General features: G+C 43.0%; 3 protein-coding genes across 8 annotated transcripts in view; 2 read left to right on the forward strand and 1 right to left on the reverse strand.

Annotated features, from left to right (window-relative positions):
• Window positions 1-479: 479 nt before the first annotated feature.
• LOC148419508 (mitochondrial intermembrane space import and assembly protein 40-like) lies at window positions 480-3,057 on the forward strand. Its single transcript, XM_088424260.1, has 3 exons — window positions 480-674; window positions 902-1,000; window positions 1,555-3,057. Exons 1-3 carry the CDS (start codon window positions 653-655, stop codon window positions 1,917-1,919), a joined length of 486 nt encoding a protein of 161 aa, XP_088280386.1. The 5' UTR covers window positions 480-652; the 3' UTR covers window positions 1,920-3,057.
• An 873-nt stretch (window positions 3,058-3,930) lies between these two features.
• Window positions 3,931-19,790, reverse strand: part of pank4 (pantothenate kinase 4 (inactive)) — a 31,992-nt gene continuing 16,132 nt past the window's right edge. For 2 of the 6 annotated variants that reach the window (XM_088424255.1, XM_088424258.1), the window contains 18 exons: window positions 12,844-12,926; window positions 12,008-12,216; window positions 11,715-11,898; window positions 11,462-11,554; window positions 10,317-10,470; window positions 10,067-10,248; window positions 9,899-9,980; window positions 9,375-9,475; window positions 8,504-8,659; window positions 8,314-8,426; window positions 7,466-7,553; window positions 7,249-7,400; window positions 6,441-6,496; window positions 6,314-6,363; window positions 6,120-6,224; window positions 5,016-5,116; window positions 4,863-4,931; window positions 3,931-4,367 (listed from right to left, as the gene is read on the reverse strand). In XM_088424255.1, coding sequence (XP_088280381.1) covers window positions 4,136-4,367; window positions 4,863-4,931; window positions 5,016-5,116; window positions 6,120-6,224; window positions 6,314-6,363; window positions 6,441-6,496; window positions 7,249-7,400; window positions 7,466-7,553; window positions 8,314-8,426; window positions 8,504-8,659; window positions 9,375-9,475; window positions 9,899-9,980; window positions 10,067-10,248; window positions 10,317-10,470; window positions 11,462-11,554; window positions 11,715-11,898; window positions 12,008-12,216; window positions 12,844-12,926 — 2,210 coding nt within the window. In that variant the 3' untranslated portion in view covers window positions 3,931-4,135. Of the gene's footprint in view, window positions 4,368-4,862; window positions 4,932-5,015; window positions 5,117-6,119; window positions 6,225-6,313; window positions 6,364-6,440; window positions 6,497-7,248; window positions 7,401-7,465; window positions 7,554-8,313; window positions 8,427-8,503; window positions 8,660-9,374; window positions 9,476-9,898; window positions 9,981-10,066; window positions 10,249-10,316; window positions 10,471-11,461; window positions 11,555-11,714; window positions 11,899-12,007; window positions 12,217-12,843; window positions 12,927-13,142; window positions 13,277-19,790 lie in introns of those variants that run through there. The other 4 variants (XM_088424257.1, XM_088424256.1, XR_015866682.1 and 1 more) reach the window with 4 other exon arrangements.
• Window positions 17,830-19,394, forward strand: LOC148419510 (transcription factor HES-2-like). Its single transcript, XM_088424263.1, has 2 exons — window positions 17,830-17,902; window positions 18,750-19,394. The coding sequence occupies exons 1-2, from the start codon at window positions 17,852-17,854 to the stop codon at window positions 19,041-19,043; spliced, it is 345 nt and encodes a 114-aa protein (XP_088280389.1). The 5' UTR covers window positions 17,830-17,851; the 3' UTR covers window positions 19,044-19,394.

Raw genomic sequence — 19,790 nt, forward strand, 5'->3', positions numbered from 1 at the left:
ATGTAAGAATAAAGGTGCGAAAAAATCAGTTCGGTTTTCTACTCCAGCGCAATCGTGAACTAAAGGGATAAAACAATCGATTTGTGTACACTGATTAATAAAGCAGCTTTTATAAAAACACACAAGCTTTCAGCCGTTTTTATGAAACCACGTAAAAAAAACTAATTGAGAAGAATCGCAAACTGAAAAGTAAAAAAAGGGGAAAAAAGGACAAAGCGTGCATGCCATGCAACTCGCAAAACAGTAAAAACAAGAATGATACAAATTAAAAAAAACAAAACACATGAATGCAACTTAATGCAAAACAAAAACGCTACACGCAACAAAACAGGCAAAACACCGTGAAGAAAAATAACATCACGGCAAAAAATATATATATATATATAATACGCTTCAAAAAAATGTAAAGGCAGCAAACAAGCAAATGAATAAAATATTGACGCCGTCACGCGGGGCAACCAATGTGACGTCATCTTCCCGCGTCGCCAAACGGGGAGGTTAGGTCAAGAAGTTGGACGCTGTGTTAGCGGCGCAGGCTTTCAATCAGACCCGCTTATCAGATGAAATCCTCGCCTTGGTTGAGTCTCTACTCTCGGACCGTCTTTCTTTCACCTCGGCGGACGAGGTTGGACCAACGCAAGGATCGGCAGACATGTCTTACTGCAGGCAAGAAGGTGCGTTCATTGATTGGAAGCGCGCGCGTGTGTGCAATGTCACCGTGGTGCTAACATGCTAAGCTAACTTTTTCCTGCGTTAAGTAACCCAAGCTAACTAGTTCGTGGATGCAGTTCTACTTTTGTGTTCTTGTTCATTTGACACGTGTCCAGTTTATCACAAAGCAAATGACCTGCTTCTTTAACGCTGGCGCTTTGAATTGAATGATTAGTTTTTGTTTTTCCAGGTAAAGATCGCATTATTTTTGTGACCAAGGAGGATCACGAGGCCCCCAGCAATGCCGAGCTGATTGCAGACGATCCCCATGATCCGTATGAGGAGCAAGGTTCGTATTCGGATATTGCGTTGACACCGAAGGTCCAAGCGTCTATTGGGACGTCAAAAAGACCTGAATGTCTTCATAATCAATAGCCGGTAAATCACCCGAATGTCCGGAGGGCACGAAAAAGTTCTTGCCCACAAAAGGGTTTAACCCGGCCAGTGAGATGATTTTCAAATGCAAAGTATAAAATGAGCTGATTTTTTTTTAAAATAATTGAAAGACTTGAGATGTTTTATGATTCATAGTGATGATGTACTATTTTGGACAATTTTGAAAGATAACGCTGGGATTGTTAAGATACTGCACCAACACAACAGTAACACGCCCGATTACGTTCATTAGTGGAGAGTGCAACTGGTGGCGCGTAAAATAGCAGTTCAAACTCACAATCAATACTTAGATCGTTTTCTTCTGTCTCCCTTTGTTTAGTGGGAAATTGCCCCCTGGTGGCACATGAAAAAATTTCAGATTTTCCGTACCGAATGGGGTTTAAGCAAAAAAATAGTGGCCAATAGTAAGAAATATGCAGTACTTTTTTTTTTTTTTTTTGTCCATAGGGCTCATCCTGCCTAACGGCGACATCAATTGGAACTGCCCGTGCCTGGGCGGCATGGCCAGCGGCCCTTGCGGCGCCCAGTTCAAGGACGCCTTCTCGTGCTTCCACTACAGCAAGGAGGAGGTGAAGGGTTCCGAGTGCATCGAGCACTTCCGCAACATGCAGGAGTGCATGCAGAGGTACCCGGAGCTTTACCCTCAGGAGGAAGACAAAGAAAGCTCCGGTCCGCCGGAGGCCGATTCCGCTTCCGGCCCGAGCGAGGAGGAGCCCGCCTCGGCGCCGCCCGCCTCGGCGCCGCCCGCCTCGGCGCCGCAAACGGACTCGCTTCCAGTTAGTTCGCAGACGGACAGACAGACTAGCAGCTAGAACGGAGCGCCCGTCCGTCGGAAGCGCGATGGCGCTCGAGAGGAGCGCCGGGCTAGCGCGTGGTTTCATGGGCGGCGCCGGAAGACGACTTGAAACAGAAACGCTATTGTGGTGCTGATTATTACTGGTGGGGAACTGAAGCTTCATGAAGCGCTTGGGATTTTTTTTTTTCCTTACACTCAACTAGATGGTGTTCTCACTGAAAAGATAAATTTGAATGCAGTGGAAATGTATTGGAGCCAAGCGTGCCCTCTATAGGAGAAAAAACTAAATTAAAAAAATATATATAAAGCGATTCATGAAGCTTCATTTGGCCATCACTTGTGATTATGTGCAACCATTACTGGAAGGTCCCGTGGACCCTGGTCAATGGTTTAAAAAAAAAAAACCTTGTGAGATCCATCCTTAATAATGTGTCCACTGCAGTGGACGTTTGCTTTTGTTCTACATCTTTTGACTCATTAGCGCTACCTTACTAAGACCCAGCGTGCTCATCAGAGGACACCTTGGCCTTTCCAGTGTTGCTGTCTGTTCAGCTGGGGTGTTTTGTGCTGGCAACAGTAGTAATGGGAAAATGAAGCTTCATGAAGCACTTATGATTTTGTTTTTCTCCTCCTGATGTGCTTTGTTTACTGATAATGCATCAAATTTCCATTGCCTTATCTAGAGGATATATGTGTGTGTGTGTGTGTTATAATGTATTTTAAAGTACTGGGTATTTTTTTTTCCCTCCTCCTGATGGTCCGCTCGGTTGCAGTGGAAACGCATTAAATTTCCCCAGCTTATTTGAAAACAAGACTGCCATCTAGAGGAGTCAAATATATATCACACATGCTTCATGAAGCTTCATTTTCCCCATCACGTCCATGTTGTCACAGAAAAGTTAACCGCATCCCATCCAAACAGATGTCATGTCTGGGATGTCCTCAAATGAGCGCAGTGAAGCTTCATGAAGCTTCATTTGTCTGTCAGGAGCATCTCCATTCCCAAAGGTTCCAAATGAGCCTGCTTTTGTTACATTACAAGCGGCAACTTTTCTACTGCCTTCCACGCCACATCTCAAGACAAAGCAAATTGTGTATGATTGTAATTGTCAGATGTCCAAGTGTGTTCCTCAAGTTTAAAGGCTTCAAATTGATATTCCCAATTATTTCTGTGATTTTTTGTGCTTGTTTACACATTCAGCCTAGTTGAAATTTCTTTGGACTTGTCTCTTCCTGAACTCATGAAATGATCGACCTTGCTTTGTTACCCCACCGAAAGATTCCATGAACGTGTTGAACTAAATACATTAGCTGCTATTAGTCCTCGTTTTGAATAATAATGAAAAAAATTTGTCTGGATTATTAATTACTTGAAATATTACTTCATTTAGTACCAGCAATTTTTAGATTCTCCTTGACCCAATCGCTTGAAACAAAAAAGAAAAATATGTAATCGGAATTGAATGTTTGGACTGCTTAAAAAAGAAAAACCGTAAAAATACGCCTTTGGGATTGATTGAGTTTGAAACAAATGCTCACGCACGCATGACAGATGACATTTTGCAATCTAATCATACAAATCAAGATGACATCTGCAACCTTGGTGTGCCGGAGCTGAGAATGAAAAAAAAAACTAACCAGATAAAACATTTTAATTGGCTATTATTTTACAAATATACATTTTACATTACAGATGATAAAATGATGAGGCAACCTTTTTGGTTGGCTGGAGATGGACGATTTGCATTTGGCTTTAATTTGATGAAATCAAAAAGAATTCTTTGCGAGTTAGCTTCATCGGGGTTCAAAACGATTTTGTTGCATGCGAAAATAAAATATTGTGCTTTGTAGCTCTTCCTTCAGTTCATAAATGCAACACGTTGCTTTTTTTCTTAATACGTAAAGGTTTAAAAAAAAAAGACGCAATTAGCTTCACCACAGATGTCAAACGCTAAAAGCAGTGTAGCTTTGCCGCCATCTTGTGGCAACGGCACGCAATTACACCCCCCCCCCCCCCCCCCCCCCCCTTTGCGGACTTCTATTCACCGGACGATTATTGTGAATAAATACATCTGAAAAATAAATATGCGGCACGTGGACCGGCGCTGTGACTCGGGCCAAGCGAATGACCCAAAACAGGAAATCAAAGATGCTTCAGAAATACCGAAAATGTAATACTTGCCCTCGCCCGTGAAAAATGGACTCCCCCCCGCTTGCGTTGGGCGGCTCGCTTCAGGGCGAAGATCCCGAACGGGCGTCGGGGACCTCGTACTTGAAGACCACGCTGAAGAGTTTGCCCCCGAGGCGGTCGGCCAGCCACGAGTTCTTGATGACGGCCATCTTGAGGCTCTCGCAGCTCAGCGTGGCGTAGTAGTTGGTGTGGATGGCCCGGCCCATGCCCTCGATGATCACCAGGTCCGTGTGGCGCTCGCGCGCCACCATGGCCAAAACTTTGTCCAGGCGGCTGCGGGACAACATACAATTACTTTGCTGACTTTCAAGTCAGAATTCTCATTTATAACTCATTCGCTGGCAGCCAAGTCAACATGGATCTTTGACGTCTAGATACGTCTTTGGCAGTGAATGAGTAAAATGTTCTTCAGTGAAATGACTGCAAGTAAGGCATTATCATTCTTTGATATATGTGACGAGTAAAAATAATTAACTCATTCACCGCCAAGCGAGTCAAAATGCATCTTTGACGTCTTTATACGTCATTGGCAGCAAATGAGTTAGTCGGAATCCCTTGACTTTGAAGTAAGAACGCAGAGAAATAATTGAAAATCTTGCCAACTTCTCTTGACTGGCCCGAATCCTCTTCCGTACTATTTTGACATTTAGAATTATTAATACTTTTAAAAAATACTCATTATTTTATGAATCTGGAGCAAAAATTACGATTGCAATGAAAAGAAAGAAGTTCTAGCCGCAACATCTGACGGGCTAGCTAGCTAGCTACCTTAGATCCAGACACGGAGAACTGGACCCGCTCTGAATCAAGGTCAACATATCGTCCTTCAGCCCCGCCCTGCACGAGATCACAAGCCCGTGACGCCTCCGCCGCCACGCGCCGGGTTTAGCGCCGCGGGCGGGCGGGCGGGCGCGCGCTCACTGGATGATGGGATCCATGGCGGCGATCCTCTCCGTCAGAATTTGCAACTCGCCGTTTGTGACGTCGTTCAGGGCCGGGCCCGAGTTGCTAGCCAGCACCACCTACGCAAACGCAAACAAAAATATTTACGTAGAGATATGTGGTGTCATGCCACTAGAAGATGTGACATTTTTGTGCTGTGATGGTTTTCTTTTCAAATAAAGAGCAAGTGAATTGGAACATCGAGCAGTATATTGTTAGATTGTATTATGACTCCTTTGCAAAACATTGTGCACCATTTTTACAGATTTTCACGATTTTACCACAAGAAATAAAACTTTGTATTTTGAGTTGTTGACTAAAATACGTCTGAAAATACCGCAACAAAAGTTTAATAAATCACAGGAGTGGAAATCTTTGACTGTCTCACGATCGACTCAGAATCGATTTTGAGACGGTATTTTCACTCATTCACATCAAACATATGGCCTGTTATTTGTTACACATTATAGAAATTCCTTTGATATTTTTATAACGTAAAATAATCGATGGGGGGAAAAGCAAACACTCGGAAATTTCCGGCAGATGATTAAAACATAAAATTTAAAATGCAAAAATTTCTAAATTTCTGTGATTTCAGCTGGACGTGCGAGATTTTGTGTACAAAAATAACAATTGTCCAAATTTTGGAGCATATAAATACAAATTCTGAGCTGCAATTTTTGCAACAACACATTGAGCCGCTGTGTGTCTATGTCAGCAAACAAAAAATTCTTTATTGACCCGTGTTTCACCTCAAAACGGTAGGCGGCGATAGAGAGCAGTTAATGGCTGCGTCTTAACGTGTCATCATCACGTGACGGACTACAAAGACGGACCGTACCATTTTTCAAGTTTTTGTGGGCGTTAATAAATTGAACCTACAAATGCGTGGCTAGAACTGATTCCACAGACCGATTCGATGGAAAAAAAGAAAAAAAAAACTGTCACACCGCCCGTCTACATGTGCTGCGACACCCACGCCGTTCGTCGGCCCATCTTTAACATTTGGCCTTGGTTCGCCAGCATCGGGACGAACGGTACGGAAGCACGGTCCCGATACTTCGGCGTAGGTCTCGGGCTTACCTGGGTTCCCCGAGAGAGAAGCTCCCTGACAAAAGGCATGACTCCTAGAATGATGTCTACGCCGCTATTATCTACGAAAAACAAGGCACACTTGTGAGGACGCCCCTGTAAGACACAACCAGGAACGGATCGCGTTCAAGCACTGGTCGCCCGGCCGGCAACGGCAACGGCGAACGGGACGCGGGACGACTGACCTTCAGTCTCTGGAGCCACTGGTCGTAGGAATCCACCAGCCACGGCCGCTCTGGAGGAGGAACCAGACACAAAGAATCTTCCTGCCGCCTTTTTCTGGGTTCGCCTTTTTTTCTACGGCCCGAATACCTTCGAGTTGCCTTTTGGCTTCCTCGAAGCCAAACTCCGGGTCGGATTCCAGGACGCTGGACATGGACGGTGAGGGAAGGCCACTTAGACATCAATAAGGCTAAAATAAATCAACAGTAGGCCTACAAATAAATGACCCAAATCAAAAACAAAGCTGGAGAAAACCATATTCATTTCAAATCCTCTTTCCTTATTGAAATGAATGGAAACCTCACTAATCCGTTCCGGAAACGACACCCAAAAAGTAATGAATTACTTCAAATAATCAAGTGGTAAAGTTTCACGAACACTTTAGCACTTAATTACACAAAGAAAGTACGCAAAGTAGTAAATTACTGTATATGATTAAGAACTAAAGGAGTTGATTACTTGAAATAATGAAGTATCAAAGCTTTAAATATCGATTTAAAACTTAAGTATCTGTAAATGAATGTCCTTGAGTATGGATTTGACACTTAGGTATCTGGGAATTTATGTCCGGACTCTTGAAAAAACGTGAAAATACATCCCTGGCATTGAATGAGTAAATCCCACTTACTTACTTCAGTGATTGATTAGATTTGCCTAAAGTAATACATGAATTCAATATTTTTGTAACTAAAGTAAGAATTACTTTAGTACTTTAATATCTAAAAAGAAGATTCCAATAGCCTTTATTTTTTCAAAGTAATCAATGGCTTTCTAACAGCCATTTTTAAAGCAAAATACCTGAGAAAAAAAATTGAAAAGCATAACTACCTCAGATTGAATTCGCTGAAATAAGAGGATGGAAAAGAACGGGGAGAAGGACGAGCGTGGGCGCACTCACTCGGAGACGGCCTTGGCCCCCCAGTCGAAGACGTTCCCGGCCAGGACGCCGCGGACCAGCGCAAACTGTTTCTCCTCCCAGCCCAGCGCCTCCAGAGCGCCCACCACCTTCCGGTAGCACTTGAGAGCGCCGTCGTTCTCCTTCTGCTTGACCTGAACGCCGACGCGCCCCGTCAAACGGGGGGAAGCGGGAGCGCGGGAGACGGCGGCGGTCCCACCTTGGAGTAGGGGTCGGGAAAGTTGAACTCGTTCAGGCAGTGCTCCCGGGTGTCCAGCAGACTTCTGACCGTCAGGGATCCGTAAGCGCTGCGCCGCCAAAACGCCCGCTACGTTAGCTTAACTTATGCTAGTCTAACATTGTTATGCTTGAGGTTAGCAAATGCAATTTTGAATCATTTCATTACCTAAACGATTTCTTTAGCCCCTAATTACATCAAGTAATCAATTACTTAATTACCTAGAGCAGGGGTGGCAAACATGCGGCCCGCGGGCCGGATTTTACAAAGTATAACAATGAGCGGAATCTTTCCAATGAATGAATAACTTGAAATGTTTTTTGATTAATAGTGATGTTGTGCTTCTGGACACTCATAAAAAAGAAGGATAAATCTGAAGTTGCTGTTTTGAAGTTACATAAACATTAGAAACTAACAAAAGAACAAAGAAATTGAGAAAGACAGAAAAAGGGCAAAAAAATCAAGAAAAGACAGCGAAAAAGGAAAATTAATAAAGAAAAAAATGACGAAAAAGAAAGACATTAAGGAAAAGAGAATGATAAAAGAAAAAAAGAAAAAATAAACATAAAAAGACTGAGAAAGAGAAAGAAAAAATAAGAAAAAATAGAAAGAAATAAGAAAAAGAAAAAAATAAAGAAATAAAAAATAAGGACAGAAAAAAGAAATGAAGAAAGAAAAAAATAAGAAAGAAGAGAAAGTAATAAGAAGAGACAGAAAGAAAAAAAGACAGAAAAAATGAGAGAAATAAGAAAGAAAAATAAAGAGAGAAGATGAAGAAAGAAAAAGTGAAAAAGAAAGCCAGCCAGACAGACAGAGGAGCGGGACCTCACAAGGGCTGTTGCCGCAGGGTCCGAAGCTTGTGCCTGTACTTGCGACGGAACTTCTCGGCCCGTTCCCGCGACTCGGCCACGTCGGGCTGGCTGGCCACCGCCCGCTTCACCACCTGCGCGCCACAACGGCCGGCGTGACGCGGGCGCGCCCTCGCCCCGGGCGCCGCGATCCGCCGGAGCGCCGGCCCACCCCGTCCAGGGCCTCCTCGAAGCAGTCCAGCCAGTACTCGCGGGCCGGGGCGTCCTCCGTCAGGTCCACCGTGTCCGGGACGTACGACGACGGGTCCCGCAGCAGGTGCAGGTTGACCAGCTGACGCTCCAAGCGGTCCATCTCCAGCATGTCGAACTGCCGAGGCAACGCCGGTCCTTCCTTTTACCTCGTTGGATCTTACGACACGCTCTCATAGATAATCTTACAAAAAGTCCCCTATCTTCAATCGTTCTGGAAAACGTTTGGAAGGAAATAAACCCAGTAGAAAATAACACAATCAATATAATAAATACGGATTTAAAATCAGCTTGAAAGTCGACATAGCTTGTGCGTAACACGCTTAAAGGGATAGTCCATTTTTTTTCCCCGTCTTTAGCTTTAAAACTTGAAAAATATTTGGTCAAAACACGGTTGTTCACTTCTTTGTACCGTTAAGACATTTGGGAATGTTCAAATGTTACTGAAAACACTGCCGGCACACTTAATAAAGATTTAGCGATTAGATGGGTTTGTTGTACGAGGTTTTCAAATACGAAACCAAAAAAATGTTCAAACGTGAACTCTGGATGCTTTACGCAAAACAACATGCTGCATACTAACGAAGCAAAAACAAAAGTGCAAAAGTCAAAGCATATGCACAAGGGAGTGAGTCTGCAGCGGCCCGGCGGCGGTACTTACGGGAAACTGAAGGTTAACGAGACAGAAGAAAAGAAGAAGAAAAAAAAAAGAAGATGATGAGGACAGACGTGATTTCATGAGGAAGTAAATCAAAGATGACACGTGGAGATTTCCAGCGAAGGAGATGGCAGGAAACGAGATGTTGAGGAGCGCGGGAGGGAAGCGCGCTCACCGTTCCGCTTCGTGCGCGTTGCATGGGATTCATTTCCGGGGAAATACTCATCAGGCCGGAGCTTCCTGCGTAATTCTCCCCCCAGCTGTACTGGTTCGGATCTGGAGCAAAGACACGCACAGCTATGATCCGGGCCGCACAGAACCGACATGCAGAATTTGTACTATTGGAGGACAGCCCTAACACAATGCAAGGGGGACAAAAAAAACCCCGCAAGGTCGCAAAACATTAGCGATGGAACGCTGGATTTCAGAAACAACGCTTGCGCATTGCGGAAGAGAAGAATCGGGTGAGAAACTCAATGCCGTTTCACACTGCTAAACGATATATTAGGGTGAGAAAATAAGAGGCTTTTGTCATGCAAATATGAAGGAAACATTGCCCCCTGGTGGTAGTGCTTGATTTGACTCGTAATCCAAAAACGTGCTTGACTATTTCAACGTTAACATCGCCGCGGATCATCTTAATTAATCGTTATGGCGATTGAAACTCGATGAATTCATTCATTGGATTCGTTTTCTTACTGTCTTCCTCCGCGCCTTTGAGGAAAGCCCCGATGGCTCCCAGATAGCCTTCGTGCCTCAGGAACAAGGCCTGCACCTCGCCCTGCGCGCGCGCACACACACGCGAAAGCGCCTTCCATTGAAAACGGAGCTCCCTTGTGCAAGGGCGACTTTGGAAGCGGCCATTGCCTTGGTGAAGAAGTTGATGCTGTAGGTGATGGTGTGCATGGTGACCGGGTGTCCCCGAATGAAGAAGCCCCCAAAGTACACCCGCGACAGCTGGTGGAGTTTGGCGTACAGGCAGGCCAGCTGCCCGATGTCGTTGCTGATCATGTGCAGCAAACTCTTGGCCATGTCCTCTTTGGAGAACTCTGAAAGACACGCGCGCACCAGAGCTACGCTCACCCGCCGCGACTCGAAGCGAACGTCCGAGCTTCACCTTTGTGGGCCGTGGCCGACTTCCCGAAACTGCTGGCGATCAAGTCGCCCGTCAGGCCCAGAGAGCCGTAGGATCCGCCGTAAATGTCTTTGACCAGCATGTCCACGCTGGTGTGCTGCCCCTTGGAGGCCAGTTGGAGGAGCTCGTCGAACCTCTGCAGAGGGGGGAGGAAACGTCCAGATTTAGAGAATTTAGACTTTGACCTAAATAAGATGAGCACAAAAACAGGATATGCTGTGAAATATGTTAGCAGGCGAATATAAAATATGATTAGCAGCTTACTAGACTTCATTTAAGCTAGTAAATACAGCAGAGGTGTCAAACATAAGGCCTGTGGGCCAGTTCTGGCCCGCAAATGGGCTTAATTTGGCCCACGAGATGATACTGTAATGTTAAGTGTAAGAATGAGCTTATAAAAAAAAATGTCTTGAAATGTTGTATAATTAATATGGCCCGCGGGCCAGATGCTTCAGCATTTTGCGGGCATCAAGTTCATCAAGACTTACTTTAACATTAACGAAAGAAAACAGCAATATAAATAGACTTTGAACAACAGTTTAACAACCTTTTTTTTTTTTTTTTTTTACAGTGTTTATACATGTTACAGGTTTGTCTAAAACTGAAAAAAACATCGAGTACAAAAAAGTGCCTGGAAAAATAACAACAATATTCAACCTTTATTTTATTGCAATTAGAATTCACATGGTAAAAACAAAGCTTTTTAGTATTCGGGCCCTTCTGGCATCGCCTCGCGCCCCCCCAGGGGGGCCCGCCCCACTATTTGAGAAAGACCGTCTTAGCTACACGAATCTGTTGCCCAGCTCGTCAGGAGTGCATTACCTGTTGGTCAGGACCAACAGGAATATCATCCAGAATTTGCTGTGAATTTGAGACCCTCAGTTTGACAGGCTAAGCTTAGCTCGGTAGCAAACAGTTAGCTACAAGCTATAGAAAGCTATGTTAGCTTAGCGAGACCGGTTGTTGGCCCTGCTCGTCAACAGCACGTTATTTCGGGACTGACTTTTTGCGAACAGGAATTAGTTTCAGATCTTGTCGTGTGTTTGCGTCTATCTGTTTGAAAAGCTAGTGTGTGTAGCGCTTGGCTTCACTCGTGCGGCTATTAAACAAAATACGAAAATAAATACCTTTGTTTTGGTGAGTAAAGCCCCGAGACCCCAGAATGTCCCTCCGCCTATCGAGCTTCCTCCGATTCGCTCAAATTTGTCCTCTGCTTCCACCTGTCAGCAGGTGACAACAACAAGAAACAAGAAAGTGAGAACAGATATGTTGCATGCATAATATTGTGTTATTTTAGTAAGTATAGCAAATTAATCTACCCAATTTACATCAATCTCAGGGAATTCGATTGATTGATGATAGTTTGTCAAGTGTTCCTACCTTGACGATGGAGACCCCGGAGCCGATGTTGACGAGCAGGTAGGGGAAGATGTCCGGCTGGGTGGTCTGGAAGCGGAACTCGGAGTCGGCGTGCTTGGCGTACACGAAGGCCTCGTGAGGGATGTTCCTCAGCACGAAGTTGCAGCCCTTGATCAGACACGTCATCTCGTCCTCCTTGTCCACTCTCACGCCAAAAACCAACACTTGCTTTACACAACTTGGGATTTTTTTTCAACATATGAATGCAAGTCATTTGAGTCTACAAAGGGCAAATTCCTCATCGATGAACTCACTTGAGTCTCAGTTTCCTTTCCAACAGTTCCTTGAATTTATGCGCCCCGCCACCTGTGGCCTTGATGACTTTGGTGTCGGTGTTGACCAGGTGGTCTTTGATGAAGTCCAAGCAGGTTTCGATGTAGGCATTTTCAAACTTGATGAAGTGCAGGCGCGCCGTCACCTCCTCTTGAACCGAGATCTCATAAAGTTTGTCGCCGGACGCCTCCTGCGTGAGAGAAACCAACGTTACCATCGGCGTTTGTGTTGGTCATGTCTTGCTTTAACTTCTTACGTGATCATGTCTCGCCAGTTCATGGAAAGAAACCGTATTTTTCGGACTATAGACCACACTTTTTTTCTCATGAGTTCTGCCCTGCGGCTTATAGTGCAGTTCGGTTAATCTTGTTCAATGTGTCAATTTATGGGAAATCTATGAAATAGAACAGAAGATGTGAAAAGAGTCTTTAAAGTATTAAAAATATGCATGTACTGATACATATTTTAAATGTTGACTTTTTTATTACAATATTACATGAAATACGTTTTTATTTACGCTCTTTTAAATCAATAAACTTTACTTGTTAATGACTGTTTGTGTGTTTGTCTTCTTTTTACTTTCGCGAAAACATTATTACTTTTTGCAATAAACGATGTTAAATAGTTTATATAATACCCTGTAAACAGTCGTAACACTATCGCAGACATTACTCAATGCACGTCGCCCATAAATCTCTGCCGGCAAAATATTCCAATGATTTTGTGGAATCCACGCCAACAAAATCTAAGGTCAACGCCGGAGGCAAATAGATCACTGCTAATAAAAGTTCGAGGGTGCAAGAAAAACAATAAACACCTTGGCAGAGTGATCGAAGGAGCGAACTTTGGCCACTTTGTGCTGCACCGTCGAATAGTAGGCGAGTTTGGTGAGGGATCCACCTGCAAACAAGAAGTCAAAATCAGAGATTGGCGCAATTAGCTGGAGAATTCGATCGATTCGTTTCGATCGAAAACATAAACAAGACAACTGCTAGCTTACACCACGCTGACTTTCACTTATACCCTCGGTCATTGAACGCAACGCGACTTGCTGTTTTGTTTATATTTGTACTCGAATGGCGCTCGGGTGAAGTATAAGTCCACATTTGCTGGTACCTATGTCTATGGCGAAACGTTTGGCGTTCTCCAAGTTGCGGAAAATTTCGTCTGGGGGAAGGGTGATGCTTTTATCCATGGTATGGTGACGGCTCGCGTCGCTGTTGTCAGTTTGGCTACATTCCGCCATAGTCGACGACGTGATGACGTAGGCAGGCAGGCGTCCGTACGCTCGGCCAATCAACGAGCACGAACGGTTACTTCGTCATCATCAACAACTAACACCGATATTTCTCAATAATTCTTAATTGTTGACGATCAGGTTTGATCAGAATGGTGTAAGAAAATTCGCACTGATAACTGGCAAAGTAAAATTTAAAGTTGATATTTTAATGTATGGGATTTTATGAATATTTGTTACGAGCATAATTTTGCTGAAAACTTCAAATGACACCACAGTTACTCAGTTAACGTCCAATCGCGTCTCATCTGTTTTCTGAGTTTGGTCATGTGACATTTACATATTGAGCCGTGATTTGCTGTTACTTGAGAAATTGTGACAATCTTTTCTTTCAGCAATAAGTGGCAAAACCACTGACTGCCCTTTGAGATGGATAAAATGAACGTCACGTTTCATAAGTGCAAAACTAATCAGATGTATGTGTTTGGTTGTTGTTTCTTAAAGCAATCGCGCTACTTGTAATATTTCAATTTCATTTGGCACATAACGTTTTTAAGTTTCACAAGCATCCAGTTCAAAATACAAAGAAGATAATAAATGGCAAAATGCAGATCTAATTTTTGAATATAGATAAAACGTACATTAGTTTGGTTGCTATGGTAAAAAAAAAAAAATACTGATTATCTCACATTTGACAAATCATCATTATGGATTTCTATAGACACCTAAGTATCCATGCCAACACGCTAAGCTAATGCATCGCAAAATACATGTTCATTATTTTACCTATACGCCTGAATAATTAACAATTCTTCTAAAAGCGCATTGCAGAAACGCACTTCATAATTGAAGTAAACTACCAAACACTAGAGGGCAGCAGAGTTTAGCTAGGGGGGGAAAAGTAAAATACTAGTTGTGCTACAGTTACCCAAGAGTGTTCTGCACGTTTGCTAAAATCGCGTGAAACATTAAAATGTGCTGCTAGTGAAAGCAAAAATCTGCTAGTACATGAAGATGACCTTACTAGCAACGGGGAAATCTCATGAGCGCTGATATTGCTCGGTTTTGATGGACGACTGCAAACAACAACCACAAAAAAAGAGTGTATGCCCTATTTGCCTAGAATTGTGGCTGATGCATGCATGCACATCTACTGTCTGTTGCAGATTCTTGTGAGAATAGAATGGAATAAAAAGGAATAGACCATAGCTACAATAATGACCGGTATTTATGTGGTGGTGTTATACTGCTTTAAGAAATAAGATAGTCAAACACAAAAGGTGCCGCAACACATGTAGACAAATAATGTAGACAATACTTACAGAAAAATGTACTTCAATCTTTACAAAAAACAAATACATGCAAATAAATAACATGGCACACGGAAAATATTGTTATAGAGTTATGAAAGTTTTTGAGGACGCAGACTGCCTGCGTGCACACACAGACGGTGCGCTGTTAATGTGGGAGCGACAGAGGGAAAGACGTTGAGAAAGACTGTTTTTAATGAAAGAAAGATTGCGTACCCAATACTATATCCTGGTGCGCATCTGCGTAACCCATAAAAAAAAAATCACGTGCACCCCTGCTTATCGTTAATTTCTTCTTAATATGTCAGTGTGACTGTATAATAAGTCACCCCGAGGCCAGGTTGCGGTATCTTTACCTTTTGTGTACGTTTAGAAATTATTTAAGGCTAAAATGAAAGCGTCTGGTGTTAGGGTATCAACAAAATCTCCCTGTGAAGTGTGCCAAATCCCCTTAGGAATAGGGGTAGAGGGGGTGAGGGTTTGGTGGGCGGGGGGGGGGTCATGATGTTAATCACCCCACATGCACTGTGACTCTGCGCTTGAGACGTTCCCACACTCCTCACATGATTGAAACAGGCGCCCACTCAGGAGACATGTGCCTCGTTAAATGCTAATTCCCCCTCATTCCGTACCCCCCCCCCCCCCCCTCCTCCTCCCTTCCTGCTCCTCTTCTTCATCTTCAACGGCTGATGTTTTGAAATGAAAGAGAGGAATTCGGGCAAATATTTGGATTGGATGTTTTGTCCTTATAGATTGTGTTCACTTTTGATTGTGTAAATGATCCACAATATTTGGAGTGAGGCTGAAAGGCAGACGTGAAGGGCTACACCGCAACGGATTTCAATTTGAAAGCTATTAGTTTTCAGGTGAAGAAAGACCTCATGCAAAAATCTCAATTGTGCCCAAGAATTCTGACTTTAAAGTGAGAAATCTGCCTTTAAATTGAACATTAGCTCAGAGTCAAGATTTTGATTGTAAAGTGAGATTACTCACTTAAAAGTAATTCTTGTTATAAAGTCAGAATTCTGAGACTAACATTACAATTTTCACTTTCAGGTATTTTTTTAGCATATTCTAATGCCTGTTTTAGAACTGTTGTATATAAGGCACACCGCATTATAAGGCACATAGAATAGAAGCTACAGTAGTGGCCCGGCTAAAGGCAATGCCAACAAAACAATCAGATAAATCAATTAAACTTTATTAATAATCAGAAATTCAGAATAAAGATGATTTGTGGAAAATTGCCCCTTGTCTCCATATAGTAAATTGCTGCAAAATTGTAGCACGTACAGTATGGCGTATGAACATTTTAAACAGGGTGTTATAAAACTTTTGATTGTAGAAAAATACATTTAGAACTGAAATGTGAGGTGAAAATGGCAGAATCTACATGGCAATTAAGTTATTTTATTTTTATTCTTCCAAAAATGAAAACTTGGCGGTCTATTTGCTCTAAAGTTACAGTGAGGATTCTGACTGTTCTCAAAATTCTGACTTTAAAGTGCGAATTTGGACTTCAAAGTGAGAATTCTAACAATCAAGTCAGAATACTGCAACCTATATCTTTTTTTTATGGGCCCTAATTTTCCTCTAGGCTTCCAACAGCGTCCTCCATTGATCACATTTAGACGTCGTATATTAGCTCCAAGGAGTCAAATGATATAGACCAAAAACAAATGTCCACAAGAGTGGACGCAAATGAACGGGCTGGCTTGCATTTGAAAACATCCCTCTAATTTGCGATAGGCATGATTTGATAAATTATATATGCAAAAGAGTATTTCAGCATGTGTCGGCTGGGAATGTGGCAGATAATGAAGGCTGTAAAAGATCTAAAGAGAGGGGGCGGCGCCCCCACCCCCATTTTGTCCATTGTGCCTACGGGGATGTGAGTCTCTCTCTGGGCCTTTCCCACACCGGCTTCCATTCAACAAAAGAAGTGTGTCTGCTTGCACATCACTTTACGCCCCCCCCCCCCCCCCCAATGGGAACCCCCAGAACGCAGACGTGCGCGGGATTCCCAGGCCTCGGCCAACATTCCCGCCCGACTCGTTACGTGGCTCGTATTCGGGCCGTCGTTACCTATGAAAGAGGCGGACGCCATTCGCTCAAATGACGTGGGAAAAACGCTTTTGATTGCAGGACAAGTGGCGATTCATCCGCTCAATGAATTAGTCTAGTGCAGGGCTGTCAAACTCGTTTTAGCTTACAAAATCTATTCCCAAGTGGAGACAAATAAAATCGTAGTTTAAAACAGCTCATTTGAATTTATTATGCTTCTTCTATTGAATTGAACTGGATTGAAAAAAAGACAGCTCATTTTTTATATTTTACATTATAAAATCTTCTCACGGGCCGGATTAAACCCAATCGCGGGCCGCAACCGGCCCGTGGACCATATGTTTGACACCACTGATTTTGATCATTATTAATCATAATACAAATTTTTCAATGATTGAAATAAAATGACAGCTCATTTTCATACTTAACAGTACAAAATCATTGCGATGAATGCCAGAACCGGCCCGCGGGCCGTAAGTTTGACACCGCTGGTATAGTGGATCTCAAATTAGTGGATCTTGAATTCAAAGCTTTTGAGTGTGATGATATGAACTGTACAGGTTTTCTTTTCAAATTTAGAGCAAATGAATTGGAACATCAAGCAATTCATCACTAAACTTATGATTCCTTTATAAAAGGCTTTTATGCATTCATTTGGTTATTTTTCTACTTTTTAATACAGATGCGCTTTGTAATTAGTGACGCCATTTTTAAAGATAAAACGAACTAGATGTTTCATGAATCAGGCAGTTCAAATTTTTGATATAATAATGATATATTCTATTGTGATTGCGGCAAGTGGGGTGGGGGGCAATATTTCGACGTATTTTGTTTCCCGTTTAACATTTATTTCAGCATGGCAGGACGCGAACCCCAAACCCAGAACGGTGAACCAGATGTGCTACGGACTCACTATCTGTTAGGAGGATAAACGGAGCGATCTCTTCCTGCTCCTGGTCTTTGACGGCAGCAGATGTGCACTGGATGGGATCGTCACTTTCCCACATTCACACAGGGCCTCAGTATTACCCCCCCACCCCTCACCCCCACCCCCCGGTCCAGCTGCTCCCCTGAGATGGAACTATTGTCTCCCTGCGCTGTGTCCTGATTGGCTGCTAGTGTGAGAAAGAACCCAGGTCCACATTGATATGGAGATGCGGGACCATAAATAGGAGGCTTGAAGTTAGGAGAGAGCACATTGCACACATCCAGCCATGGCGCCCGCAATCTCTTTGCAAGACTCGCACCTGACTCTCACACATAAGGTACGTTCATCTTCATCATCGTCATCATCATTCATGGAGAGCAACCATCCCACCTCCTTGGTACCTCTTACGAGCTCCATCCATGTAGTAGACCTTTGCTTTTTTTTCACTGAGTTTTGAAATGTGATGATATTGAATTGTGCATTTTTAATATTTTATAATATATATTTAGAATGCATTTTAAATATTTTATATGCATATATACATTACTTATATACGTGCATATGTTTGTACTAATTTCATAATTTAGAATACATACATTTGCGATGCATTTGATTGAATTTAATTGCAGACAGTAGACAAAAGTAGTAGAAATAACATTAATAGTCAGGATATGGAAAAATAAGTATGGAAATCAAGAATTTTGATTGGCTTTACATACCAACTACTTTCAAAAAAAAGAATGCAATACAAGTGCATTTGTACAGGGAAGTTCAGTTGTATTTAACTTTAAGTACAATACATTTGCATGTCATCTTTTTACGGAAGAGAGTCGGGGCCAGTGAGGAAGGAAACAAAAAAAAAATGGAAGGATTGTCACTTGTATCTCTGAATTTGACTTTATTCTCACTTCAAAGTGAGAACTGATTCAATTTACAACAAAAATCTCAATTAAAAGTCAGAATTCTGAGGTTAAAAAGTGAGCATTCTGCCACCTTTTTTTTGTTGGTCTTAATCCTCTTTGTAACAATTTATTTTGTTTGTTTTTATATTTGGTTATGGTTGTTACTTCACTTTTGTGCACAATTTCAATAAGAATTCTATCTTGAAGCATAGTTTTGAATGTTGTTTTCGAGTATTTTGCCGGAGCTGTAAATCTCAACTTTTTTTTTTTTTGCCTCCGCAGATCCGAAAGCCCCTGGTGGAGAAGCTGCGTCGAGAGCGCATCAACAGCAGCATCGAGCAGCTCAAGGCCCTGCTGGCTCCCGAGTTCCTCCAGAGGCAGCCCGACTCCAAGATGGAGAAGGCCGACGTGCTGGAGATGACCGTTTGCTTCCTCCGGCGACTCCAGTCCGTCCGCAGCCCTTGCGCCGGGGAGGCGGAGCCAATCTCCTCCCAAACGCGCCTGCGCCCCTCCTGCGAGGAGACGCTGACAGAGGAGGAGAACTCGGCCAAGGGCGCCCCCTGGAGGCCCTGGTAGACAGTCAGGACTTGGGATCAAGTTCCGCCGGCCTTTGGTGAAGGCTTCCGCGCTGCAACTTTTGACTTATTGTTCTTTTTGTTGAGAAAAAAAGGGAATCCCGTTGTTTGTATTCAAATTGCAAATGTGTCGATTTGCCGTGACACCGTTGAATGGTGGAGTTTTACCTTTCCTTCTATGAAGGAGGCATACATGTCGAACGTGAGCTCGATTCACGTGCCTGTTTTTGGATCTGTGTGGACGGGAAATGAATGACAGCGCACACACGGACACGCCTTCCGCGAAGGTGTCCCAATGAATGTATTGCTTTCAAACCAAGGCGTTCGCATTAAAGCAATCATGAAAAAACAACACGTGTTTCTCCGCTGCTTTTTCTTTCAAATCGGGGTACACTTAAGAGAAGGTGCATGAAGTTTTAACACGGTTTCTGCAGGTATCGGCGATCTCATTTCATGCCTTTCAAAGCCGAGATAGGACAAGTACATTTTCTTCTCAAATTAAGAGCAAATGAATTGGAACATGAATCAACATACTGCTAAATTGTGTTGTAGGGCTTTCTCTACAAACCATTGTAAAGTTTTACTGATTTGATTGGAATATAATAGAATAGAATGCCTTTATTTACATTAAACAGGAGGTCTATAGTGCAGCGAATGTAATTGCATTTGCGAGAATTGCACGTTAGGGAGTACTTGGCAGAAATAAACAACAAAACAAAAAAACATCTAATTTAGTGTTGCGTAAAGC

The sequence above is a fragment of the Hippichthys cyanospilos genome, chromosome 9, assembly GCF_059441005.1.
Source record: "Hippichthys cyanospilos isolate Australia breed blue-spotted pipefish chromosome 9, RoL_Hcya_1.0, whole genome shotgun sequence".
NCBI lineage: Eukaryota > Metazoa > Chordata > Actinopteri > Syngnathiformes > Syngnathidae > Hippichthys > Hippichthys cyanospilos.